This window comes from Dipodomys ordii, unplaced genomic scaffold, assembly GCF_000151885.1.
Source record: "Dipodomys ordii isolate 6190 unplaced genomic scaffold, Dord_2.0 Scaffold64, whole genome shotgun sequence".
Lineage (NCBI taxonomy): Eukaryota > Metazoa > Chordata > Mammalia > Rodentia > Heteromyidae > Dipodomys > Dipodomys ordii.
In genome coordinates, this window is record NW_012267280.1 from 4,324,849 (window position 1) to 4,351,834 (window position 26,986).

The following is a 26,986-nucleotide window of genomic DNA, read 5'->3' on the forward strand; positions in this document are numbered from 1 at the left end:
GCCGCACAAAGGCGGGGGCGGGGGCGCCCGGCTGGACTTCACCACCCCGCTACGGGTAAGGCGTGCGCCTCAGGACATCACAGGGGTCCTAGCCAAGCCAAGTGGGGGGTCGCGGCCGCCCCCCTCTTGTGCCAGCGTCCTCCCAGTCTTCCGCATCTGCTCGGCTGCCCCCTCTGCGTCTGGCTGTCTCCCTACCACTTGCGTCTCAGCCCCCCTTTGTTCTCGCCACCGTGCGCTCCCCGCAGCCTCCCCCCTCCCCCTTGGTATTTAAATCGCCTCCAGGCCGGGGAGCCCTCCCCCCCCCCGTGGGCCTCCGGGGACAAGCAGTGTCCATCCCGGCGGAGGGGCCCTGGCGGGGGAGGGGCCGGAGGGGGAGGGTCTCCTTTGTCTGAGCGGCAGTGGCGGCCTGCGCCAGAGAAGGTGGGAGGAGGGGGAGCCCGGCCCGTCGCAGCCCCCGAAGGCCTCTTCAAGGGCCAAAGCCCTGTGGCGCCCACAAAGACGAGCCCAAGCAGGACTTGGGGAATTGTAGGCAGGAGCTGGCCCTGGGGGCGTGGGGGAGGGTGGCCGAGGACACCCTGGAGCCCAGGTGATGTGGAAGTGCCGTGTAAACTGCAGAAGGGGGTGCCCGAGCGAGGAGTTTGGGGGCTCCTGGGGGGAAAAAAGTCTTTTGAGCTGCCAGTATGGCGGGGGCTCCCAGGACACACGCCTCAGACTCTTTTTAAGACCTGGAAACCAGAAAAAGGGGTGGGGGGTGGAAGGACGTCTCGGGGGCCCCCTCCCGCACGCACCGCCCTCCCCCGCAGCCTCCTGCTTCCGCGTCCCTGTGTTGTCTCTGTCGTCTCACCCTCTTCCTTCCTACCCCCAGCCGGCTCAGTTCGGGGAAGCTGCAGGAGTTCGGCGTGGGGGATGGTAGCAAGCTGACGCTGGTACCCACCGTGGAAGCGGGCCTCATGGTAAATGACTGCCCTGGAGGCCCCACACAGGCAGGGTGCCCCCCTCCCAGGGCGCCCCTCCACCAACTCCCCTCCCCTAGTGCAGTAGTCCTGTTCTGCAAGAGCAGCCCACCCCCAGAACGCAGGCACCTCCCCACCCTAAGCTTAAACCCACGGTGCCAAACCCACACTCAGGCCCTCCTCCCTCCCTCTCTTTGTAGTCCCAGGCCTCAAGGCCGGAGCAGTCTGTCATGCAAGCCCTTGAGAGTTTGACGGAGACTCAGGTAAGACACACAGCAGACCCTGCGTTAACCTAGGGGTGTGGGTGCCAGATACTTTTCTATCCACAGCCACCTCTGGTAGCCCCTTCCTCCCCCCCCTCTTCCCCCCATGGATGGGAGGGACTCCAGAACACTTGGAGAGCTTGAAGTGGTTCTTCAGTGTCCTGTGGGGGAGGGGAGGGGACACACTGCCTGGGTGCCAGCTTGGCCTGGTCACTCTGCTTCCTTTTCCTCCACCCCCACCCCCCTCAGCACTCACCACCTGACCTTGAGGGCTTTCTCTCCCACGGTGGCTGCCATGGGGTGTGGGGGGAAGGGAGCCCAGCTTTCACAAGCCTGCCTGCCTGCAGGGTGACCTTGGCCCACGCACTCTCGGCCTAGCCCGTATCCCCACGCACTCAGTACATCCCTGCTGTAGAGACCCCACCACCCCCCCCAAAAAAAAAAAAAACTAGGTTCCCTGAAAGCCACCAGCAAATTCCTTTTAGTACTTGATCCTGTGGGCAGGGGCAGCCAGGGTGACCCCTGTTGCAAGGGGGTGAGAAGTCACCTCATCACACACTACCCCTCCTCTTGCAGGCCTTTGTTTTCTAACTCAACAGGGGGGGAGGGGCAAGGGCACCCAGCCTGAGGGCCAGGGAGGCCTAGACAGGATGTTAGGAAAATATTTAGTAAGCCGTTGAGGGGGGGAGGCTGGGGCTGGCCCTAACCCTGGTTCCCGATTTTGTTCAGAACTTTTTTTTTTTTTCTTCCTCCCCCCTACCCCCCCCCCCACCTCCTTTCCTCATTTTCTTGGCTGCTGCAAGGCCCTCCTCAAACTCGGCCCCTGGCCACCTCCCAGGAGAGTGACACAGGCCTCAGCAATCCGCCACTGCCAGGGTGGGGGAAGCAGGCTGCTGCCCGCCCTGGTGAGGGGGTGGGCAGGTTCCAGGGCCTCCCCAGCCAGGCCACAGGAAACCTGCCCAGCAGCCTTGGTGGCAGATTCTTCCCTCTCAAGGCCGTCACCCCCTTCCCTTCCAACGTGTAGTATCCTGCCTGCTGAGCAGAGCAGCAGAGCGGTAGAGCGAGGTGCGGAGGAGGGGTTAGGGTAGGGCCTGTGTAGCTGGGTGGTCTGCCATCCATACAGGTGGGGGACAGAGTGGGTGAAGAGCCAGGGGTCCCAGGAGCTGCTGCGGGGGCTGCAGGTGTGAACAAAGCCCCTGGCTGCCCATGGGGCTTGCAGTTGGCAGGCTCTAGGCCCCTAGGCATGTTTGGTTCACATCTTCCCTGGGCGCCTGCCTCAGGAGGGAGGTGGGAGTGTGCTGGGTAGAGCTGCTGGGCTCCCCAGGGCTGTTTCCCTGCCTAGCATAGTCATCCCCGCCCATTTGCCCTCCCCTGGTGTGGGGGGGGGGAGTCGCAGGGTAAATGGAAAGGGGGACTCAGCTGGTTGGGAAGCTGGTTGGGCCCTCCTTACAAGTGGTGTCTAGAGAAAGGGGTGCTGTGTAATTTAGTGTCAGTGGGGACTGTATCCTCTTTGCCCCCTTCCTATGGGCCCCCCCCCCCCCAAGCAGAGGTTATACCAGCAGCTGCCAGTGGAGAGCAGACCAGGGAGGGAGTTCTGGGAGGCGGTCGCTCTGAGTCATCTGGTCTATGTCACTTCTCAGAAACCTCCACCCCCCCTCCCCATCCCAGCCCCTGGGGAGAACAAGGCACTGGCCTGGCCCCAAAGGGGAGGGGGGACACCCATAAGTCCACCCACCCACAAAGTAGGGGCAGGTCACAAGGTTCACATTTCACCAGGGCTTGTGGAGGGTCTCTGGGGACATGCTTCCCCAGAGACCTAGTTAGGGGCCCCTTCCCACAGCACTGTGGCCGCCCCTTGGCCTCCGCCCCGCCCAGTACAGATAAATATTTATCTTGAGAAAGCAAAGGTTAGCATGGAAGCATTTGTCCAAGAATTCCGCCTACTGACTTGTTGGGTGACTTGGTTGGGAGGGGGCCTGAGATCACCCCCTCCTATAGGCACAGTCTAACAAGACTTGAGCCAAGAGCTGTGAGGTGAGGGCTATTTGAGGGCAGTGACTGCCAGTTGAGCCCTGCCTCCTCTGGCCTTAGCTTCCCCTTCAGAGAAAGAACCAAGTTGGCCAGGGATGGCTAAGGCCCCTCTTCGTCTGATCGCCTCTGTCCCCCACAGCCCCCAGCGGCGCCCGGGCCGGGCCGGGCTAGCAGACGAGGCTTCCGGAAATACAGATTCATTTTATTTAAGCGTCTGTGGCACCGACAGGGACCCCAGAGCCCAGAGAGGGGCGGCGAGAGGCCCCAGGTCACACAATGCTGGGGAGCTGGGCTGGGCTGAGCTGGGGAACCTCACAAATGAGGCCCCCCCCAGGCTGAAGGGCCTGTTTCTCTGCAGGTCAGTGACTTCTTGTCTGGCCGATCACCGTTGACCCTGGCTCTTCGAGTGGGAGATCACATGATGTTCGTCCAACTGCAGCTGGCTGCCCAGCATGCCCCACTACAACACCGCCATGTGCTAGCAGCTGCAGCCGCCGCCGCAGCGGCTGCTCGGGGTGACCCCAACATGACCACCCCTGTATCCTCTCCCTGCCGGCCAGTATCCAGCACTGCCCGAGTCCCACCGGTACCCACCAGCCCTTCCCCTGCCTCTCCTTCACCAGTCACAGCTGGGTCCTTCCGATCCCATGCCGCCTCTACCACCTGCCCTGAGGTGAGAATGGAGGATTATTGTCCCTGGAATTCCCAGGGGTGGACTTGGAGAGGATAAGGGTTCTGAGTCATACATCTAAGCCTTTCTATCAAGGGCTGTCCCTGAACCTGGGTTGGATAGATTATGTCTGGACCTTGGACTTGGGACTAATGGGGTGTTTGCTTCCATCCTAGGCTGCTGGATTATTTCTTTAGTGATTCTCCGACTTTACCCTAATAGGCCTAATCCTGGGGGGTGGAGACTCGTAGGTGATACCCTAAACCCTGAATTCTATTCACATGCTTGTCCCCTCAGCAGCAGATGGATTGCTCCCCGCCAGCCAGCAACAGTGTCAGCCCCGGAGCCAGCACCACAGCCCCCGCAGGGAGCAGCCCTACCCCTCGCTCCCGCAAACCTGGCGCAGTCATTGAAAGCTTTGTGAACCACGCTCCTGGGGTCTTCTCAGGGACCTTCTCTGGTAGGTGTCACAAGATGACAGCTATAGTGCAGCCTGTGACCCTGTACTCTACTAGGGCTTGAACTCAGGGCTTGGGTGCTTGTCCCTTAACCTGTTTTGCCCAAGGCTGAGGCTCTACCACTTGAACCATACTTAACACTCTCAGCTTTTTTTGCTGGTTAATTGGAGGTAAGAGTCTTTCCTTCCCCTAGGCTGGGTTAGATCAGACTCCTGAGTAGTTTAGGATTACAGGTGTGAGCCACCAGTACAGGCTAACTTGATCGTGCTCTTGAGGTCACATGTCAAGCCATAGGAGTTTATATGTTTATACTTGAGCCACATGGACATACACACACTCCTGGCAGTGGGTCTGAGTGCTTTATTTCCCCAGAGCCTGTGTCACGTATGTGCCATCACATATGGGACAAAATACATAGGACACACGTTCTTGGCCTAGTGATCCTGAATACGTGTGTGTGTGTGTGTGCTGTGAGCGTGTATAAGTGGCCATCGTCTGTGTGTTCATTTGCTCCTACTGCTACACATGTGACCATGTCTGTAACCAAGCTCCTAACCCCTTCTATCTGCAGGCACGCTGCACCCCAACTGCCAGGACAGCAGTGGGAGGCCCCGGCGTGACATTGGCACGATACTACAGATCCTCAATGACCTCCTGAGTGCCACACGGCACTACCAGGGCATGCCCCCCTCGCTGACCCAGCTTCGTTGCCATGCCCAGTGCTCACCCGCCTCACCAGCCCCTGACCTCACCCCCAAAACTACCTCCTGTGAGAAGCTGGCGGCCACGTCCCCCTCCTCTCTGCTGCAGGGCCAGAGCCAGATCCGCATGTGCAAGCCCCCGGGTGAGTGCCCATCCTGGGGTCTCACATCCCCACCCATCCTCCTGGTTTATCAAGGCCTCTCTGTTGTACACTGGTGATTGTGGGAGCAGCTGAGCCACCCAGGGGCTAGAGGAGCTGCAGCTGCTGCTCCTCCTGATCTGCTCCAGTCTGGAAGAAAAGGAGGCATGTGTGTATCTGGGCACAAAGTGTCCTTGTGCGTTCCAGAGGGGGCTCCAGCTCTACTTCCTCTTTGCCCCTTCCCAGCCCCCCTCTCCAGATGGCATTTGGCACCTCTATGAATGGCCAAGTCAGTCCTAGCTGGTGGGCTCAGAGGGCCCCCCAATGTTGTAAGGACTTGGAAAGGCCAGGAAACACCCCCAACCCCTCCCTATTTCCGATCAGCCAGACTGCTCCTGACCCAATGCCCTATGGGAAGATGGTGACCCTTCTGTCCATCCTGTGCCCACATCTACAGCCCTGTTCATAAAAGTGGGAAAGTGAGGCACTAGCCTCAGTGTCTCCTCAGGTCCGAAAATTAGCCACAGGAGAGTTCAAGCTCCAGTTTATTTAGTCAGCGATCCACTGCCCAAATGCCTTTCATAGCCCCTTGAAGAACTCTGCAAAACAGATGGTCCACCAGCCCTGCACACGCCAGCGAGTAGAGGGTGGGAAGCGGCTTCTTGACGCCCTTGTTGGAGGCGAGGGACCTTCATGTTTGGGGGAGATGGGGGGCCTCGAAATGACATTGCTATCGGGTTTGCAGGTGATCGTCTTCGGCAGACTGAGAACCGCGCCACGCGCTGCAAGGTAGAACGTCTTCAGCTCCTGCTGCAGCAGAAACGCATGCGCAGAAAGGCGCGGCGGGACGCCCGGGGCCCCTACCACTGGCCCCCCAGCCGCAAGGCCGGCCGCAGCGACAGCAGCAGCAGTGGAGGAGGCAGCAGCCCAAGCGAGGCTGCTGGCTTGGGCCTTGACTTCGAGGACTCCGTTTGGAAGCCGGAAGTCAACCCCGACATCCAATCTGAATTCGTGGTGGCTTAGGATCTGGCACTCCCTGCTCCTCAGCACACCCTCAGCCCAGGGCAGGTAGCCCTGGGGATGCCGAGTGTGCATGTATAGTGGCCCAGCTCTGGAGGGCAGGTAGTCACCTCCCTCCCCACCCACCACCAGCCTTTGATTTTTTTTTTTTTCTTTAAAAAATTCTCACCCTGGTTGTACCTCCTGCGTTCTCCTCACATGCCCACCTCTTCCTCCTTCACCGGCTCTGAAGGCCTCTGCGCTGGGTCCTTCCTCCCACCTTCCCCAGCTCCAAATATGTAGCAGTCTTTCCAGATGGCTGAGAGCAGAGGAGACCAGGAAGCCGCCCCCACCCCCTTCCGCTCTGCCTTCCTCCGCCTTCCACCCCCCCCTCCCCACACACACACCCGATTCAGGTTTTAAGTCAAAAATGTAGACGCCTCATTATGCACTTTACAGATGATGGGAGGGAGCAGGGAGAAGAGAATCCACGCTCACCCCCCTCTTGTAAACCTTGGCCTCCACCCCGGGCCAGCAGCACCCACTGGGCCACAAGCAAGGAGAAACCCACATCACCAGGGAGGGATGCCCGCAGGGGACTGTTTTCCACATCTGTCCATTTTTCTTTTTTTTCCATGTGAAGCTGTTTTCAGCAGAACCCAACCCCTTCTGTCTTGGGTCAGGTGGGGACAGGAGACCCTTTTCTGCCAGGAAAGGAAACTGCTAAGAACAGCCCTCACCCACCCTCTGTGGCCACCCTGCCATGACTCTGCTGTTTCTCCCTCATCCTTCTGCCCGCCATTCCCTATTTCCCCTGACCTCCCTCCGCCTGAGCTTGGAGACTATTTATAGATTATTAATTTTCTGACTGAGCCAATAGTGGTTGGGAATCTCTTGAAACTGGGAGAGAAGTGATTGGGGGAACACCCCCACTTCCTCTTCCTGGCCCAACCTGAGGGATGGGGGACTGTCTGGGGGCCTCAGCCTGCAGCCAGGATGGGGAAGGGGGTGCTGAGCTGTGAATGCCCAGAGTTAGGGCACCGCTGTGTAGCATTAACCCCCCCTCCCCATGGGGGTCTGCTGCTTGTCTAATTTGGACCCTCCCCATTGCTCGTGCTCTGAGGGCCCAGGCCCTCCCAGAACGGGGAGAGAGTCCCCTCTACTGGGGCCATTTCAATAGGGGTGGGAATTGTTTCGTTCCTTCCCCATTTTTTTTTTTTTTAACGATAATGGGATGTCTGGGCCCTGCCCACCCTGCCTGTCTTGTTCTGGCCCCACCTGTCTCCCCCCTCCCCCCCCTTGTTCTTGTAGTTGAGCCCCAGATCCTCTCCCATTACGTGTTAAAAGTTAATGGTTTCAGATGTGAACATCATGTGTTAACTGTAGCTGTAAAATTTTTTGTGGGGGGGTGGGTAGGGAGGGGTCCTGGAGGGTTAGAGGTCAAGGATTTGGTTTTTATTTTTTGTTTTTTTTTTCCAAAAAATGAAAAAAAAAGGAAAAAAAAAAAGAAAAAGGGGTGCATTTGTTTTTTGAAAAACTGTCTTGGATACCTATTTAAATGTGTGTTGTTTTGTTTTTTAACGATTTTTAAATAACGTCTGTGCCTCCATGGGTATGAGGATGGAGGCCCCAGACAGGAACCGGCCCGCAGCCCTCTGCCCTCTCAGGGCCTCCCTCCCCCTCCCCAAACAAAGCATTACCCGCCCTCGGGGTCGGGCTGTGGGGGTCCTGGCACAGCGCCAGTCTCCTGTATGGAACATAAAATTTAAAAAAAAAAAAAACACCTTACACAAGCACCGTGATTTCAAGTAATAAACAGAAAATGAAACACAAGTCTTGTCCCCGCCTGCTCTCCTGGAGGTGGGGGAGGGTCTCACCCACAATGGGGAAGGACCTCTGGAGTCAGCTCAGTGGTCTGCTCCCCTGCGGTTCCCACACCCCCTCTGTGGCTTGGGGGAGGGCAGGAAACTGCTGGGGCGGAGGGAGGGAGGGGCCGGCCACTTCCTGGTACCCAAGGCCGGAAGTCCCTCAGGGCGTGGGGCATAAGCCTACAGGCCTCTTGCCCTGGGTGGAGCCCTCCCTCGCCCCCTCTTAGTTCCTGGCTCTAACGTAGGCTCTCTCAGAACGGGAAGTGGGGAATCAGTATCCGGGGACGCCCAGAGCTCGCCTCGTCCCCCACCTCACCTTAGTGTAAAGCTCTCTAGCCCTAGGAAGGAGAAACTCCAGAAGTACTTCCTGAAGTCTTGATCACTGTCAGGCTTGCTGCTGGGCAAATCACTGGGACTCCCAGAGGGACCCGCTAGGGTAGGCCACACATACCCAGAGGAGCAGACTTTTCAGAGGCCCCAACCCCTACAGCGCAAATCCAGACAGGTGCCTCAGGCCGGACTTGAGGCCTCCCAGCTTGACCTAACCTAGGGTGACCTCTCTGCCTCTCTGGGCACACCCTAGCATTGCATTCCATTTCAGTTCTCCCCAGCCCTGAGGGTCATGGATCAACTCTCCAGGCCTTTGCTCCAACCTTGCCCGTCTCTGCTCACTTCTTTTGGCAGCCAGCGTCTGCCTGAGAACTATGGCCTGCACTACCCGCCTTTCTGTGTCCACTGCTCCTTACCAGCCTGAAACACCAAGAGCCCACCAGGGTTCTTTTTGGAGTCCTGTCATTCTTGGGCTGAGCAAAGATTTCAACTCTCATCCTGCTTCTTAATCTTACCTGTATTTCCTCATTTAACAAGCACCACAGCCTGCTAGACATAATTATAACTCACTCCTACTTTACAGAGAAGAAAACCAAGTTGCAGAAATAGTACTTGGGGGGCTGGAATATGGCTTAGTGGTAGTGTGCTTGACTAGCATGCATGAAGCCCTGGGTTCAATCTCAGTACCACAAAAAAAGCCAGGAGTGGCACTGTGGCTCAAATGGTAGAGCGCTAGCCTTGAGCAAAAGAAGCTCAGGGACAGTGCCCAGGCCTGAGTTCAAGCCTCAGGACTGGCAAAAAAAAAAGAAAAGAAAAAGAAATAGCACTTGTCCTGGAGGGTTAGAGGTGTCCCTCACACCTCTATACCTTCCTCAGCCCCTGGCCCCCAAAAGCCTCAGGAAGGTGCAAGTCCCTTCTGATGCATGCATGTCCCGTGACATCTCCCTGAGGCCTTCTGCCCCTCCCACCACCACATCACCTCACACTATCCACACCTGCTACTGGAAGGTGACTGTTTCATCAGGCCATCCCACCAAACCTCAAGGTCAATGGGCACAGAGTTGGAAGCCATAGGGTGGAGATTCAGGTAGTTAAGTCCCAGCCCTGAAGGTCAAGGCTAAGGGCAGCGTGACCCCAGCCACCATTCTGCCTCTCAGAGCTGGGTGGAGAACAAGGAAGGAGGATGCAAAGGAAGTGCCTGCTGAATCACTGGGGTTGCCCGAACCCAGTCAGGTGGAAATGTGTCCCCTTTGTTCAGAAACCCACTCCCCAGCATGTTGATTGCCTCTCCCCCATTTAGGGGTCCTAGCAGGCACAAAGCCATACCCTGGATGTGTCTTCACTTCTGGGAGATTTGAGGAATACAACTGTTGGGAGGGTCATTTTAAAGGCTGCTCTCTCGTCCTTTGTCCCAGCTGCCCCAGCTATCGCCGTCAGCACACACCTGCCCTGGCAAGGCCCAGCAGGCAGAGGCCACGTGCGCTGTGGAGGCAAGAAAAGGAAAACCCAGGCTCAGAGAGGGAAGGGGCTGCGGTGATCTCAGGGGGAGGGGTCACCCTGCACAGCTTCCTCTCTCCCGCCCGCCCCCCCCCATTGAGGAAAAAGCTGAATGGGAGGGGGATGCTCCCCCGGAAACCCGCAGAGATGGAAACGCGGTTTCCTGGGCAACGCGCCGCGAACGGAGCCTGACGTCACCGCGAAGAGGACGCCCAATCCCCGAGTGCACGTCGGGAGGCCCAGGCCCCGCCTACTCCCGGAGGTGTCTCATTGGCGGTCATGCGGTTAGATTATCTGCATGAACCAATGGAAGAGCGAGATGGGCATTTGGGGCGGGATTTCAGCTTGTCTGGGCTGAGTGCGCGAGTGCGGAAGCGCAGCGGCACCTCCAAGCTTACACCCCCCCCCAACACCCCTCCTTTCCCCCCCACCCCCCCTCCCGTCCCAGCGTCTGCAAACTTGGGGGCGGGAGACGTAGCCAAGGCCTGACGGCTGCGGTAGAACTTGGACGGAAGAGGGGGCGTACTTGGGGGCGCCGCACGTGGACCCCTGGCACGGGCTCGCCACGTGACCCCTCCTTTCACGCCCAGACATTTCCTGCTGTATCCCTGTGTGTACCTGACCCTTGCTCAGCTTTTCTGCAGCTTCCAGGCTGAGGGAGGGAAGGAGGAGTCCTGGCTCTGGGAGGGGAGGGGACCTGAAGGCGAGGGATTGGGGCTGGTGCTCTGAAAGAGAAATACAAGTTGACCAAGTGTTGTTCTACCAAGAGGGGCAGGATGCCTAAGGTAGGGGCCTGGCCACGTTAGCACTACAGGAGCCTAGAAACGGGAAACTGCGTGCCCTGGGAGGCGGCAGGGAAGTGAAGTTTATAGAAGAAAAACAAAAATGGGATCCAAAGCAAAAGTGACAAGGACCCCAAAAGGGTAGTGCTCAAGTCTGAGTCTGGAAGAGCAGGTGGGAGACCAGGGGCTGCATCCGGGATGTGGTTTGATGCTTGGCCGAATCTAGGATAGGCGGGGGTCCTAGCAGCATTTGCCCTGCAGGAGGTGGAGGCCAGGAAGGTGTATATGCTTTACATAGCTGAAGTTCCAGATCTTAGGGAGGAAACTGCAAGGCTGCTGGGAGAGATGGAGGTTGGGAAGAGTCTGGCTATACTTGTCTGAGATCCTGGCTGATGGGGCTGGGCCAGAGCTTGGGGAGAGGAGGACCCTGGGCTGGAATTCCAGGTTGCTGCCAACTTGCCATGGTTGTGTGTGTAAATTCAGGCCCATGTCCCTGCATTGGGACTGGAACTCAGGGCCTGGACACTAGCCCTTAGCTTTTTCACTCAAGGCTGGCACTTTACCACTTGAGCCACAGCTCCAGTCCTAGGTATTTTGTTGTTGTTGTTGCTAGTTAATTGAAAATAGGATTCTCAGGGAGGGGCTGGGAATGTGGCTTAGTGGTAGAGTGCTTGCCTAGCATGCATGAAGCCCTGGGTTTGATTCCTCAGCACCACATAAAACAGAAAAAGCCAGAAGAGGCAAAACACACACACACACACCCTCAGGGACAGTGCCCAGGCCCTAAGTTCAAGCCCTAAGACTGGCAAAAAAAAAAAAAAAAAAATTCATGGACTTTCCTGGCTTCAAATCTCAGTTTCCTGAGTAGCTAAGATTACAGGCATGAGCCACCTTCAGCCAGCCGTGTAGTTTAGTTGTTTTTTGTTTTTGTTTTAATTTGATCAGACATTTCCTCAGCAGGCAGAAGTAAGCCTCTGCCAGGTGCAAGAAGCGGTACCCAAAAGCTTGGGGGGGGGTGTCTCAGGTGAAGATAACCTTGAGGGTGAAAAAGACTAGGGGTTGTCAAGACATGTGAGACCAGAGGCCTTAGCCAAAAGGAGTGACCTTGAAGGTGGGCAGTGCTCCATGGGAGACCAGGCAGCCCTGGGCAGGCAAGAGGTCATCAGGGGGTCAGGGCATTGTGCCTGAGGGGGGAGTCCCCTGGGGTGATGCCAGACTGGCACTTGGAGGTGGAAGAAGGGTTTTGAGATGCCAAAGGCCAGTCTGGAGGTGGCTTGGGGGTGGATAGCAGGGAGGAGTCAGGCTTTGGGCCAGAAAACGTGTATGTGGGGGAAGATGGGGACTGAGAAGGTGCCCCAGGCACAGCCGCCCCCAGGAGGCCCAGTGTGATCCCGCCCTCATCTTCTGAGCTCTGGGAATGGGAGTTACCTAGCTGGAGCTAGGGACGCTGCCCCTCCTGGCCCTGGGCGTTGGGGCCCTACCCAGGAGTCCTGACTCCAGCCCCACCCACAGCTGCCCAGCCCTGGGAGGCAGAGAACCTGCTGTCTCTGGTGTCACTAGGGACCGGTGAGCCACCCAGCTTAGCAGAGTGGGGGAGGGCGCCTGGAGTCCACCTCAGTACATGGCTTGCTGCCTGTTCCCCTCCAGATTGTTTTTGTTGGTGGTGCTGTTTTTAGCCAGTCCTGAGGCTTGAGCTCAGGGCCTGAACAGTGTTCCTGCGCTTCTTTTGCTCAATGCTGGCTCTCTACCACTGGAGTCAGCACTCTACTGCAGTGCCACTTTTTCTGTTTATGTGGTACTGAAGAATCGAACCCAGGCTTCCTGAATGCTAAGCAAGCACACTATGATTAAGTCACATTCCTAGCCCAGACTTTTTTTTTCCTTACTCTTTTGCTCTCTCTACTCCTCTTTTTGTCTTTTTCAGCCTTTCTCTATTTCTGTTTTATGTTTCCAGCCCCCTCTATTTTTGTCCTTTCTCTGGCCATCCCACTATCTCCTGGCCCCTCCCCTACTTCCGCCCCCTCTCTGAGGGAGCCCCCCCCTCTCCCCACACCACCATTTCCCCTCCTCTCCCGCACGCATTCTTCCAGCCTTTTACCCGGCTGTGGCCCTTCCCTGGAGCCAGCTGCTGTCTTGGGTGCAGGGGTGGAGGAGGTGGGCTCTGGCTGGGGTCAGAGGTTGGAGAGCAGGCGAGGGCACCCCTAACCCCTCTGGAATGTAGGCGGAGCCAGCCTCCACCGACTAGTCAGTCGGTCACCCTGCTGGCAGCCGGAGACAGCTGGCTGCTACTGCATCCTCATTCAAGCAAGCCCCACACCCAGCCCCGGGGAGGAGATGCAAAACCCCACCAACAGTCCCACATAGGCCCCTGTAGCCACCAGATTCTCAGGGGACTGGCGCACCCCTCAACAGACAATGGCATTTATTGAATGCAGCCTGTAAGCTGAGTCCCAGAACTGGGTATAAACCAACCCTTTATCAACTTCTGTGATCCTCTGAAGTTTGGCATCCAAAGTCAAACAATCTCTTTAAACTCCAGCTTGAAAGACCCACCCAGCAATCAGCATTTAAGACACCCAGGAAGGAAGACAAAACTCTTGCCCCAAACATAACCAGTAGGGAAGTGGGGTGGTGGGTGGGTAGCCTAGAGGACCAAGAGCCACAGAGATCTAACTTCCCTTAATGTACTTGTTCAGGTAGTGACTCCAGTCCCTGGTCTGGGTTTTGGGGCGGGGGGTGGGGTGGGGATGGGGATTGATGTTCATAGTTGAGTGGAACTTAATCCATCCAATAGTCTTACAGTTAATGTTAGAAATAGAGTTGGAGCTCAGTACTGGTGGCTCACACCTGTAATCCTAGCTACTCAGGAGGCTGAGATCTGAGGACTGAGGTTCAAAGCCAGCCCAGGCAAGGAAAGTCTGTGAGACACTTATCTCTATCAGAAAACTGGAAGTGCTGTTGTAGCTCAAGCATTAGAGCACTTACCTTGAACTGAAGAACACAGGGACAGTGCCCAGGCCTAGAGTTCAAGCCCCATGACCGACCAAAAAAGAAAAAGAAAAGAAAGTTCAAGGCCTGGTGCCTATGCCTCATACTTGTAATCCCAGCTACCCAGGAGGCTGAGATTTGAGGATTACAGTTCAGGTTCAAAGCCAGCCCTGGCAGGAAAGTCCATGAAACTCTTATTTCCAGTTAGGAAAAAAAAAAAATGGGCTGGGAATATGGCTTAGTGGTAGAGTACTTGCCTAGCATGCAGGAAGCCCTGGGCTCCTCAGTATCACATAAATGGAAAAAGCCAGAAGTGGCTGTGGTTCAACTAGTAGAGTGCTAGTAGCCTTGAGCAAAAGTAGCTCATGGACAGTGTCCTGAGTTCAAGCCCTAGAACCAGCACATATACATACATACTAAGTCCAAATGGGGGGGGGGAGGCTTAAGGTAATAGCTCTCCATGAAGTGCTAATTTACATTAAGAAAAGAACAGAGAAGAGTCTGGAAGACCCTTGACCGACTGGACTCTCTGCCTGACATTCCCCAGCTGCAGGCTCCAAGGATCCCACCCACTTGTGATGAAGCAACCTAGGCCAGAGGGGCCCAGTGGCTACCACCTACCTGCACAGCTGAGCCCCTGGGCTAGTGCTGACCCTGGAGCAGGGAGGGATTGAGATGTGGCTCAGTAACTGTGGGTGTGTGGACAGGTGTTCCCTGGGCCCGCATATATGGGAGTCCTCCTGGCATCCTACACAGGATGGGTACATATTCAGGGTCAAGCGAACATGTAAACCCACAGATGGCATCCTCTGCAGCTGCAGGGTGATTGTGTGTGTGTGTGTGACATTTTCTACTTGTATTCCACTGTTTTGCTGTTGGTGGTGGTAGGGTTTGAATTTAGGGGCTGGGCGCTGTCTCTGAGCTTCCTTTGCTCAAGCATTCTACCATTTGAGCCACAGCTCAATTTCCAGTTTTTTTTTTTTGGGGGGGGGGTCCTGTCACGGAGCCTGAACTCTGGGCCTGGGCGCTGTCCCTCAGCTCTTCAGCTCAAGGCAAGTGCTCTACCACTTGAACCACAGCGCCACTTCCGGCTTTTTTCTTTTTGCTTATGTGGTGCTGAGGAATCGAACCCAGGGCCTCATGCATGCAAGGCAAGCGCTCTACCACTGAGCTACCTTCCCAGCCCTCAATTTCCAGTTAATTGGAGATAAGCGTCTTACAGACTTTCCTGTCCAGCTGGCTTTGATTCTCAGATCTCAGCCACTTAGGGTTATAGGTGTGAGCCAGCAATGCTGGCTTTGTCTTATTCTGTTTTTGCCTCAAAGACACCAAGAGCTGGAGACAGAGGTGGTTCTGAGTCTCCCTGGGTTTATAGGGAATTTGAGGCCGGCATACTCCAATATGGGCTTTGTGGAACAGGTTTGAATCTATTCCCTCTGCCTCTGAGGATGGTCACCCTGTGTCCCCACACAGTGATCTACTGAGGATAGCTTCTGGAGTCATGAAAGTCACAGGGCCTCTTGCATTCTATCCCATGTGCACAAATGTATGTCACTTAGTGTCCCTGTCATAGGCTTGCCTATGGCATGTGCCATCCTGTCCTTACCTCAGTGGAAGGGCCATTATCTGGGTCTCTGCAATACGGTGAACGACTAAGCAGGTCTGTAGGGGCTCTCAGGCCTCATCCAGGCCCCAGACATCATGGCTTGGTGTGTGTCACCATGTATCCTCAGGCTCTTATCCACAGCCTATCATCTACGCATGCAGTTGACGAGGACCACAGTCAGCTTGCAGGGTCTGTAGCGTTGCTGTAAGGATACCAGTGGATTTGTGACTTTGTGTGCTGGCGGATCTGCTGCTGGGGAGGAGGGTGTGCAACGTATGTGTGTGTGTGGTGTGTCACAGGATGTGTGTGCTGGGTGTCCCTCTACTGCTCAAGGCCTGGCTGCTAGGCTGGCCTGGCCTGGGCAAGAGCAGCCTGCATATTCCCATTCCTGGGCTGTGAGTCAGACCTGGGGGGAGGGGTGAGTCATTTGGAGTTTGGGCCCAGCCTGTGCCCCCAGCCTGGCCTGGATGCAGACCCCCTCCTAGAAGTAGGGTGTAGCCTCGTTGGCTCCCAGGGGTTGCTGGAGGCTGAATCTCAGACACCAAGGGCCAAAGGAGCTGAGCCCACCTGGAGTGTGCAGGTAAGAGGAACTAGAAAGGGCAGGTTTAACCCTTTTTGTTCTGGCCTCTGGCCTCCAGAAACTGGGAAGCTCCAGATGCAGCTGACACCACAGCACGTGTGCCCACCCCAGGGACATGACTCACACCACCAGACATAGGCACATATGCTCTGTGGGTCCCAGCCCACCCGAGTCACGCACACCCAACCCTGGTTCCCTGGCGGTTCCCACATCCGGATTTGTGCGCACACTTTCAGGCTGGAGCACCAACTTCCTTGGTGTTATTGAACACCAGGCCCCTCCAAGCAAATGTGTTACCATGTATTGAGGCAACATACCTTGCTACCAAGTACAGCCCCACTTGACCGTCCCCCCAAAATGGTTGTCCCTCCTCACCCTCGTTTACCCGTGTCTGGGCCCACCAGTCCCCTGCCCAGGGGCCCACATGTGTGCCACACCTGGCAACACACACACACACACACTCATGCAGTCTCAGCCTCCCCCACCCTGGCTCGGGGCCCCGAGGATTTGGGCCAGCTGGGCGGGCTGAGCCTCTGCCAGGACAGCCCCACTTCCGCGCCCCCGCCGGGCAGCCGCCAGGTGCACCATCCCGGCCCCCGCCTGGCCGAGAGGGGGCGGTAATTACGCGGCCCCGGGGTGCCCCCCACACACGCGCCTTTCATCCCGGGCCACGCCTGTCCCCGACCTAGACGCTCATTACCGCCTCCCGCCTGGTCATTAGCCCGGGTCGGGGGAGGACCCCGGCGTCCAGCCGGCCGGCTCGGCGGGGAGGGCGGGGTGGGTGGGCGGCGCGGGAGCCAGGTGGCCCCGCCCCGGCCTCCGCGGTTACGCCCTGCGCCGGGGGGTGGGGAGGGCGGGACGGAGGGGTGGGGAGGGCGGGGGAACCCTCTATCCCCGGGACGGAGTGGGGTGCGCCTTCTGGGGATCCAGGAGATGGGCGGCTCCTTCACGGAGGGCCCGACTGGAAGCCAAACGGGCTTGTGCTGGAGCCCACGGGGCCCTAGGCCGCCGGTGGGCGCGGACGCGGAGACGGGAACCTGAGGCTCCAGGCTGAGGGCCCTTCCCCGACCCGCAGGGGTGGAAGCCCTGCGCGCCAGGCTGGGAACCGCCAGGCTGCCTCCGCCGACCCCAGCTATTCTGAGCCTCACCCCCGCCCTGCCCCCCGCGAGGCGCCAGGGGGCCGGCGAGCGAGGTTCGAGGGTCTCCGCGCCCGAGCGGTGGTCCTTCAGGGTGGGCACGGCATGGCGGCGGCTGGACCGTCTTCCTGTGCGCGGCCAGGCCCCACAGCTGGCGGCTGCACCGCGGGGAGGGGCCTGGGGCCCCGACCCAAAGGCTCCGGCCCGGGCCACAGCGGAGCCGCGGCGCCCCCTGGTGTCCGTGCCGGACGTTGCTCCTGGTCAGGACGCCGCGTGGTGCAGGGGACGGGGGGGGGGAAGGGGAGGCAGTGAAGGGAAGGGGGTGCCAGCTTCTCGTGAGTCCCCTCCGCCCCCCCCCCCCCACTTAACCGGGACGGCGGTCACGGCGGCAGGCTAAGTTGCAAGTCCATGCAGAACGTGGGTAAGCACAGGGACATCGATGAGGAAACAGGTACACACACCTGAGACATACATAAGCCAACGGTGACGGGGCAGACAGACGGAGGACAGGTATCTGTGGTCACGGGTCCACACCTTTCTAGGGACCGCCCTGGATACTGGTGGAGCCCCGCGCACTGGAGTCGTTGGTAGTAGACTTAATAACTAGGTGCTGGCAGGATGGATGAATGAATGAACACAAGGCTCGCCACAAAAACAGGAACAGGCAGGATTCAGAACCGGAGAGCAAAGAACCAGAAGGATCCGGGGAGCTACAACTACAGAGACCACCCTTACCCCCACAGACAGCTCTGGGGAAAGGAGCAGCTGCCTCTTCTCCGGGAAACCCGAGAGGGGGAAAGGTGGGCCTAGCCTAATCCGGGGCTGGGCGTGGCCAGCAGTCCAGAGCTCCAGGGGGTGGGCGGGCCTCTCCCGCTTGGCTGGGGGCGGGGAGGAGGGGGGGGTCGGGGAGACAGTGCCTGAAGTCTCTCTGCTCTTTTAATAACCGCCCTGCGTGAGTGGCTGACGCAGCATGCTGCTGCTGACGGGGATGGGAGGGCTGCGGTGTGGGGGGCCAGGTGCAGAGGGGGTGGCTATGAGTCATGAAGCTGCAGCCTGGGGGAGGGAGGGTCTTGAGCCCATTAGGGGGTCTTGACGACTCTGTCACTTGAGGCAGTTGGGTCACCTCGACCTGCTGGAGAGAAATTGAGTCTGTGGCCTAGAATAGAGGGCTGGGAATTCTCAGCCAAATGAGCATCCCTTCCTCAATTCCTCCAATTTGCCTTTAAGAAGCTCTGACATCCAAGACTTTCTGGGGCAGAGCTGTGGCAGGACACAGAGGGAGGGGTCCATATTATCTTCTTAGGAAGGATCTCCCGCAGATGCCTTGGTGTCCCAGCTCTGAGGGACCCAGAAGTTGTATTAGGAGGTGATTTTCCAAAGCTGTTAATCCCTAAATTCTCAGGACTAACCTGGTAGTAGCTCACACCTGTAACCCTAACTATTTAGGAGGCTGAAATCTGGTGATTGTGGTTTGAATCCAGCCAAGGAAGTTCCATGATACATTTCTTTCTTTTTGTTTTTGTTGGTCATGGGTTTGAACTCTGGGCTTGGGCGCTGTCCCTATGCTCTTCAGCTCAAGGCAAGCACTCTACTTCTTGAGCCATAACACCACTTCCGGATTTTGAGTGGTTTTTATTGGAGATAAGAGTTTCTCGGACTTTCCTGCTGGGGCTGGCTTTGGACTGCGATCCTGAGATCTCAGCCTCCTGAGTAGCTAGGATTACAGGTGTGAGTCACAGGCACCTGGCTCCATGATATAGTTCTAAATGGCCAGTAAAAAGCCAGAACTGGAGGGCTGGGAAGGTAGCTCAGTAGTAGAGTGTTTGCCTTGCATACATGAGGTCCTGGGTTTGATTCCTCAGCACCACATAAGAAGAAAAGGCCGGAAGTGGTGCGGTGGCTCAAGTGGTAGAGCTCTAGCCTTGAGCTGAATTGCTGAGGGACAGCTCCCAGGCCCAGAGTTCAGGTCCCAGGACCGACAAAAAAAGAGCCAGAACTGGAAGTGTGGTTTAAGTGGTAGAGCACCAGTGGAGGGAAAAAGCTAAGGGACAGCACCTAGGCTCTGAGTACGAGTCCCAGTGCGCACGTGCGTGTGTGCACATACACGTCTCGGGACCCTCAAACCAGTGTAAGAGAGGATGCTTTTTACTTTGAAAAGGAGAAGGAAAGACCCAGGTAAGAAAAACAAAAATGGGCCCATTCCTGAGTGTGAGCTCCCTGGGATTGCTAGCAGTGGGGCGCATGGTAGACTAGGAGGCCAAGGGATGATCCCAATGAAAAGTGTCTAAGCCAAGTGCTCAGATGAGTGTCATACAAATGTCCTGCAAAGTGAATGTTGGGGAGAGGGGACGTGGATGGCGTGCCTGTAGGGTGAAGTCAGATTTCAGGTGGGAGTTAAACATGGAAGGCTGGTTGGGATTTGTAGGGAAACCGTGTTGAGTGAGGTTGGATCCCTCAAAGTATTAAAAAGGAGCAATAATTCCTTATCAGGGCTGTGGCGAACATTGGGGTTCACATAAATGTTGGGGTATGGATACGCGTTGGGGTTCATCCCATGAAGCAAGTCTCTGTGAAGCCTTTGGCGGGGTGGGGTGTTGGCAAGTACAGCAGGACTGTGGAGCTCAAACGAGTTGGCTGTCTAAAAAGCCTGGGAATGGCAATCTGGGAAAGGTCAATAAATCAGGGTTCCAGTCTAAGAGCTCCAAGTATGCGGTGGCCTGAGGCCCTTTGTTCCCCACCGCAGGGCAGGAGGCGGGCACAAGGAAGTGGGTCATCCCCGCCCCGCCGCTCTCCAGCCACGCCCAGGCGCACGCGGGAGAGATGCTGCGGACTGGGAACGTCTGGGCCAATCAGGGCGCCTGGCGCCAGCGCGCAAAAACAGGCGGGACGAGGCTAAGCCCGGCCCCTAACTCATGAATATGAGGCGCGGTCGCCGTTTCCGGGGCCTCTGATTGGTTATCGTGGCATAGGGGGCGGGATCAGGGGCGGGGCCCGGCGGCGGTGTATATCAGGCCACGCTCCGGCGCCCCCCCTTTTCACTCGCGCATTAGGAGGCTTGGGTCTGTGTACCGTGTCCGCCCGCGTCAGGGACCTGCTTGACTGAGGGGTGAGGGCCCTGGCGGCACCGGCTCTAAGGGACCCGGGACTGCGGGCGGCCTGTGGAACCCAGGCGAGGCGGGGCCGCGGCCGCACGCCTCCGGGAGGGGGCGGGGCTGGGGCGGGCCCGGGGTGGAGTCCGCCTCACCGGCGGCGTGGGACCGCGGGGAGACCGGGCCGAACGGCGGCCTGAGGACGCTCTCCTCACGCGCTCGGGCCGCTGGCGGGTCGGGAGCTGCCGCAAAATGGCGGCCCCGAGCTCGAGCCTTCATCGGCGAAATGGCGGGAGCGTCGAATACCCGGATGGAATGGCGCAGGGTGCGCCCGCGCAGCGCATGCGCTGCGCCGGGGGGCGAGGCGGGGGCGGGAAGCGTGAGTTCCCACCGGTGTAGCTGAGGTGTGGGAAGTAGTTGGAAAAGCACAGCCCGACCGAGCACTATTAACTTCTAGGGCTTTTCTTCCTTTGCTCTCCCAAGTTCGCGTCTGAGGTGTCGCAGCCCCCAGTATGCAATGACAAGTGCTCTGGCCTTGGTTACCGAACCGTGTTTTACCTCCGTCAATAAACTTTTTGTTTTGATCGGCACGCCCCGCCCCCTAAGTAGACACCGCCCCCAAATGCCAGGTGTCTCTTGTGGAATCCTCCCTCCTCAGGGTGGCCGTGGGACGTCACAGCCTCCCAGGGTGCACTGCTTCCCAATTCCTAGACTTTATAGTTGGTTCTTGCTGAAGGCTCTTCAGGACGGCACTTTTCTTTCTGACAGCACCCTTAGGCAATGTTTCACAGTGATCTCAAGCACCCTCTGGTTCAGTGACTCAGAACATCAGGTGGTTAGAGTGGGATGTCACTTCCCTGTTGACAAAATGAAGAAACTGAGAGGAAGGTCCAGCCCTTGGAGCTTCTAGTCTGGAGAGAGTGAGGTGGGCCTGAGCACGGCAGAGTTCATCTAGGGCAAGAGATGCGGTGGAAGTGGTACAGCTCCTGCCTTGCAATCTCAAGGGTTCTAACCCCAGTACTACCAAAAATAATAATAATACATCCTAGTACTACCAGTGTATACCTTTGATCCCAGCATTCTGGAGGCTGAATCAGGGTGATAACAGGTTGGAAGCCAGCCTGGGCTACAAATCCAGCCCTTGTCTCAAAAAAGAGAGCAGAAAAGTGGTTTTTCATCATTTGCCAAGAAAAAGGTTTGCCATGCCTGGGCAGGCACTGGTGGCTCATGCCTGTAATCCTAGCTACTCAGGAGGTTAAGATCTGCGGATGGAGATTTGAAGCTAGCCTATTGAGGAAAGTTTGTGAGACTAACCTCCAATTAACCACCAAAAAGGCCAGAAATGGAGCTGTGGTTCAGGTGGTAGAACACAAACCTTGTACGAAAAAAACTCAGGGACAGTGCCCAGGCCCTGAGTTTAAGCCCCAGGACTGACTGGTACAGGAAAAGAAAAAGATATGCCATTTGTATAAAATGTGAAGAACATGAAGAATGAAGCCTTTATTTTTATTACCTTAGTTATACAGAAGTGAGTTTCACTGTTAACATTTCTAAACATGACATATGGACAGTAAGTTCTAATGTTCGAACTCCATGCCTAGGTGCTGTCTCTGAGCTTCTGTGCTCAAGGCTAGTGCTTTACCACTTGAGCCACAACTCTACTTCTGGCTTTTTAGTGGTTAACTAGGGATAACTGTCATAGAGCCAGGCATTAGTGGCTCATGCCCATAATCCTAACTACTTAGGAGACTGAGACCTCTTGATCCAGCTTCGAAGCCAGGCCAGGCGGAAAAGTCTGCCAGACTCTTATTTCCAATTAACCACTCAAAAATTGGATGTGGAAGCCGCGGCTGAAAGTGATAGAGCATTAGCCTAGAACCAAAGGAGCTCAGAGACAGAGCTCAGGCTCTGAGTTCAAGCCCCACAACAGAAAGAAAAAAATCGATAGACTTTACTGTCTGGACTGACTTTGAACTGTAACCCTCAGAACTCAGCCTACTGAGCAGTTAGGATTACACAGTATGAGCTGTCAGCACCAGGCCTTCCCCCTCTCTCTATTCTCTTTTCCCTGGGGAGGAAATCTTAATAATTTCAATGGTGTCTGCCACAGGCCACCATGGCATCAGATGAAGGCAAGCTTTTCGTTGGAGGGCTGAGTTTTGACACCAATGAACAGTCTCTGGAGCAGGTCTTCTCAAAATATGGACAGATCTCTGAAGGTAAGGCTGAGCATGGCTTGAAGCTAAATAGAGCTGGCTGGTCCCTGTTTTTGCTTGTGGGGACAATTAGTTGCTGACTGTAGACCTCTCTCTTGTACAGTGGTGGTCGTAAAAGACAGAGAGACCCAACGTTCTCGGGGTTTTGGGTTTGTCACCTTTGAAAATATTGATGATGCCAAGGATGCCATGATGGCCATGAATGGGAAGGTGAGCATCTCCTCTCTGGGGTTGGGCCTATTCTTGCTACTCCTAAAGACAGGTACAGGAGCTAACCTGTGACAATCTCTGTTCTACAGTCTGTGGATGGACGACAGATCCGAGTAGACCAGGCTGGCAAGTCATCTGACAACCGATCCCGTGGATACCGAGGTGGTTCTGCTGGAGGCCGTGGCTTCTTCCGTGGGGGCCGGGGCAGGGGGCGTGGGTTTTCTAGAGGTAAGTGCCTAAAGTACTTGGGGGTAGATGGAGGTGCTGCTGATAGCAGCTGGTGCTCACTCCTTACCATCTGAACTATTCTTTACAGGGGGAGGAGACCGAGGCTATGGGGGCAGCCGATTTGAGTCCCGGAGTGGGGGCTATGGAGGCTCCAGAGATTACTACAGCAGGTGAGGTGGTTGGGAACCTGCCTGAGCCTAAATGTGATTTTGGGTAGTGTCATGGTTCTCCAGCTGGATTGACAAGCTAAGAGGAGGAACATGAGCAGGGAGGAGAGGTGAGATAGCACGTTCAAGGGATGCAGGGGCTGCTCAGAAGTTACAGAAGTGACATGGCTGATGGTAATATTTTGGGGATTTCTTTATGAATTGCTGGGGACAGCACCGAGCTAGCCAAAGTCCTACCACTGGGCTAACTCTAGCCTTTCTGCTACTGGACTTCCTCCAATGGGAAATTGTATGGGGTTACAGTCCCCACCCACTGCTATTTGGGCATCAGCAGGCAGGATTCCTCTAGCACCAATATGTCCTTCCCTTCTCACAGCCGGAGTCAGGGTGGTGGCTACGGTGACCGGAGCTCTGGTGGGTCGTACCGAGACAGCTATGACAGTTACGGTAAGTCTGGCTCTGAGGGCACCATGTGTGGCCCAGTGGGAGCTCAATGAACCCTTGTGCCCTCCTTGCGCTGAGTGCCCTAGGCTCAACACTCAGCCACAGCTCAGCTTTGTCAGTGCTTGTCCGTAAAAAATAAGTCTGTCCTCTCAAAACCCTTTCTACCACAGAACATAAAAGCCAAATCAGAGTAAGCTCTAAGGAAAGGGAGTAAGGGAGCCACTGGCCACACAGGCCAGTGTAGGTGCATGTGAGCCGCCTTAGCCTCCCTCCCTTGGCTAGGGGGGTGGCTCATGGGCCACCATCCAGGTCTGGGCTCGGGAGTATATGCTTCATCTCCTTGCGTGCTTCAGCGCCTTTACACTGTACCTGCTTCTTGTCCTCAGCTACACACAACGAGTAAAAATCCTTCCTGCTCAAGATCGTCCTTCCAATGGCTGTATATTTAAAGATTTGGGGAGCTTCGCTGAATCGTTCGTGTGTAGTGAACACACCTTGTATTCCCACTTTTGTAGTCATTTCAGTTCTGATCTTGTCAACACAGCCTGACTGCTTCTGACCCCCAACATGGCCTCTTATTTTTAAAGAAGTGCTATCCGTTTTTAAGAGTTTTAAAAACATTGTGAAAAGCACTTTAGATTTTTTTTGTTTTGTTTTACCATGAGCCATGGGTTTTTTAAGAGAAATTGGGGATTGTGTGGGGTTTTGGTTACTGTTTTTTTTTTTAAATATCTACCCATCTATCTATATATAGATAGATAGTTGTTTCTAGGGTTTCTTTTTTTTTCTCTCCCTTTTTAAAAGTGAGGTCACCCTTAAGAAGTTGGGTGCCTCTACTTCTAGAATGGACTCTGAATCCGCTCTGTCGGAAGCTGAGCAAGCTGTGGCTTTTTCCAACTCCGTGTAACGTTATGAGTGTAGCATGGTAGGACGCCTTCTGGGCAGCACAGACTGTCCCAGAGCCCAGCCTGCACGCCCATTGTGCTGTGTGCCCTACAGTAGACGTGCAGACGTCCCCCAAGAGGTTCTTGAAGATGTTTATTTATATTGTCCTTTTTTACTGGAAGATGTGTGCATACTCCATTAATGTTGTATTTGCAGTGGCTAAGGAATTCTTGTACGCAGTTTTTCTTTGGCTTTACGAAGCCGATTAAAAGACCGTGTGAAACGAACCTTGCTCTGACAATTTCCCTTTCATTGCACAACACATTCTGAGCTGCAGGCTCTCTGGCAGCAAGGGCAGAGCAGCTGGAGGAGGCGTAGGTCTGTGAGCCCTACTTGAGGTTTGCAGAGAGCTAAAGTGACACGGGTTGGGCCTTGAAAACAGCTGATGGCCACCCTCCAGTTAGGTGAGCCAGGTGGGTGACGGGAGTGGGCAGCCCACTGTAGGGCAGCCCCCAAGTCTTCTGGTTGTGGCAGCCAGAAGGCTTGATGGGATTGGCAGTTTAACAGAGATGTAGACACTTGGGTACTTGGCGCGACTGGACAGCCTTAGCCTAGTAGTAGGGCAGAGAGAGACAGCAGGATGCCCCTGGGCAACCAAACCGGGGCTGGTTAGCTAGCTCTGCTGTGCTTCACGACTTCTGAGCATTCTCTGCTAGCCTATGAAGCTGCAGCCCTCGGAGGACAGACGTGTTGTGCGCCCAACAGAACCTCCGAGATGCAAGCTGCTCCCTTGGCTAGCTCATTTGTGGAGATAGCCCTGTAATTCGAGGTAACTCCTTCCGCTCGTGTCTGCATCCCTCCTGTTGAGAGCTTATTTGAAACCGTAAAAAGTCATCACCCGGGGAATGTTCTTTTGACTTTTTTTTTTAATCAAGCTAGAACTAAAGTTAGGTCCAGCCATTGGTCCTTTTTGGCCTGGCCTGTGGCCTGGTGCACAGTCCTACCTCATTTGTAGGTACAATATGATCCATCCATAAGCAGGACTGGAGACTACCAAGCACCTTGTCTTTTGGATTTTTAGTTCACAGTTGATAGTCTTCTCCAGACCTAACTGTAGCTCTCTCTAATGTCTGTTGCTGCCTTTAGTTTTTTAACCAGAGCCCATAGTGGTCTAAAAAGCAGCTCCATCCCAAGTGGGCAGCTGTTTGTGCTTAAAGGTGGAGCGTGGCACTGGCTGTGGCACAAGCTGTCCAGGGCACATAGCCCATGACAGTGTCTGCTTGCGCGGTCTGTGACTAGCTTGGGACCCTCATAGGTGCTGTGGAAGGTTGCAGGGGAGGTCAGGAGGGAGCAGCCATAAGCCCCATAAGGACATCAGGGTAATGCTCCTTTGCTTTGGCAGGTTGAAGGAGACCACCCAGCCCGGACATGGGGAAGGGTTGTCCGAGAGAAATGATGACCTCGCAGGTAACTGTCCCAGAAGGGAATCTACCTGGAACAAGAGCCTGAAACAGCCAAGTGGTCTTCTGCTTGCCCTGTGTAAGTGCCTTCAGGCTGGGTGATGTACATGCAAGCCTTGCAGCCCTTCGGACCTGGATGTGCCTGGGCCTGATGGCCCTCTTGCGCCTGTTCTGTTCTGACCCCTCCAAGACCCCAGTCCAGGCATCTTTTCTATAATTTTGGGAACTTCCCAAAAGAAAGGGACCATGCTTTTCTGGGTCTCCTCCACTGGGCCGCTCCAGTCCTCACCCCTCACTCCTCCTTTCAGGAGGCCCTTTGTGCAGGAGCAGCTTCAGGCTCCCGGCTTCAAGTCAGTCCAGGAGGAAGACCCATCATGTGCTGGTGGCTAGCACAGTGGTACGCCATCACTGGGACTGTCAGCAAGTATGAAATGGAATCTGAATAAAGGGCTTTGTGTGACCTAGAAAGCTGAGTCAGTGGTTTGGAGTGTGGTGACAACAGAGCCCTGAACCAGCTCTGGTGAGGAGCCTAAGCAGAAAGTTCTGTGGATCTCCAGTGCCTGGAGACTCCGCAGTCATCAGTGGAGACTGGGCAAGGGGGCTTAATCCCTAGCCCGGTGTCTGCCCTGGGTGGTTTTTATTTTTTGGTCAGCCGTGGGGATTGAACTCGGCCTGGGCGCTGTCCCTCAGCTCTTCAGCTCAAGGCCGAGCGCTCTACCACTTGAGCTTACCACAAATGTAAATCGCTGGCCTAGGGGCCTGCCCTGGGCAGCGGAGCCCGGTTAAGCCTGGCCTGGCCTGCGGAGGGCCGAGGATGCCTGCCTGACTGGTCAGTGCCCCAGGGTTGCCAAGGCTGGCGGATGTCTCCGTCTGGTGTGGTCATGGAGGAGCAGTCTTTTTTTTTTTTTTTTTGTCCGTGGTGGGGCTTGAACTCTGGGCCTGGGCGCTGTCCCTCAGCTCTACAGCTCAAGGCCGAGCGTTCTTACCACTTGAGCTACAGCGCCACTTCCGGTTTTCTGGTGGTTTATTGGAGATAGGAGTCTCACGGTCTCTCCTGCCCGGGCTGGCTTCGAACCGAAATCCTCAGATCTCAGCCTCCTGAGTAGCTAGGATGACAGGCGTGAGCCACCAGCGCCCGGCTACAGTCTTTTTTTTTTTTTTTTGTCAGTCGTGGGGCCTGAACTCTGGTCCTGGGCGCTGTCCCTCAGCTCTTCAGCTCAAGGCTAGTGCTCTACCACTTGAGCCACAGCGCCACTTCCAGCTTTTTCTGCTTATGTGGTGCTGA

General features: G+C 56.0%; 2 protein-coding genes across 3 annotated transcripts; both read left to right on the forward strand.

Moving 5' to 3' along the window:
* Positions 1-589: 589 nt before the first annotated feature.
* On the forward strand, positions 590-8,042 carry Midn (midnolin). The gene is made up of 7 exons (XM_013022689.1): positions 590-604; positions 804-953; positions 1,154-1,216; positions 3,606-3,920; positions 4,215-4,377; positions 4,947-5,219; positions 5,962-8,042. The coding sequence occupies exons 1-7, from the start codon at positions 590-592 to the stop codon at positions 6,237-6,239; spliced, it is 1,257 nt and encodes a 418-aa protein (XP_012878143.1). The 3' UTR covers positions 6,240-8,042.
* An 11,977-nt stretch (positions 8,043-20,019) lies between these two features.
* Positions 20,020-26,163, forward strand: Cirbp (cold inducible RNA binding protein). Of its 2 annotated transcripts, XM_013022872.1 has the most exons (8): positions 20,020-20,108; positions 22,202-22,310; positions 22,411-22,517; positions 22,607-22,745; positions 22,834-22,915; positions 23,289-23,359; positions 25,644-25,780; positions 26,010-26,163. In XM_013022872.1, exons 2-7 carry the CDS (start codon positions 22,208-22,210, stop codon positions 25,646-25,648), a joined length of 507 nt encoding a protein of 168 aa, XP_012878326.1. In that variant the 5' UTR covers positions 20,020-20,108; positions 22,202-22,207; the 3' UTR covers positions 25,649-25,780; positions 26,010-26,163. The 2 variants fall into 2 exon arrangements, with proteins under 2 accessions (XP_012878326.1, XP_012878325.1); XM_013022871.1 differs by lacking the exons at positions 25,644-25,780; positions 26,010-26,163 and adding an exon at positions 23,743-24,528.
* Positions 26,164-26,986: the final 823 nt, after the last annotated feature.

Coding starts and splice junctions, on each gene's coding strand:
- Midn (XM_013022689.1), top strand. Junction 954..1,153: donor CCGTGGAAGCGGGCCTCATG/GTAAATGACTGC, acceptor CTCTCTTTGTAG/TCCCAGGCCTCAAGGCCGGA. Junction 1,217..3,605: donor AGAGTTTGACGGAGACTCAG/GTAAGACACACA, acceptor GTTTCTCTGCAG/GTCAGTGACTTCTTGTCTGG.
- Cirbp (XM_013022871.1), top strand. CDS start 22,208: ATGGCATCAGATGAAGGCAAGCTTTTCGTTGGAGGGCTGAGTTTTGAC. Junction 22,518..22,606: donor TGATGGCCATGAATGGGAAG/GTGAGCATCTCC, acceptor TCTGTTCTACAG/TCTGTGGATGGACGACAGAT. Junction 22,916..23,288: donor TCCAGAGATTACTACAGCAG/GTGAGGTGGTTG, acceptor CCCTTCTCACAG/CCGGAGTCAGGGTGGTGGCT.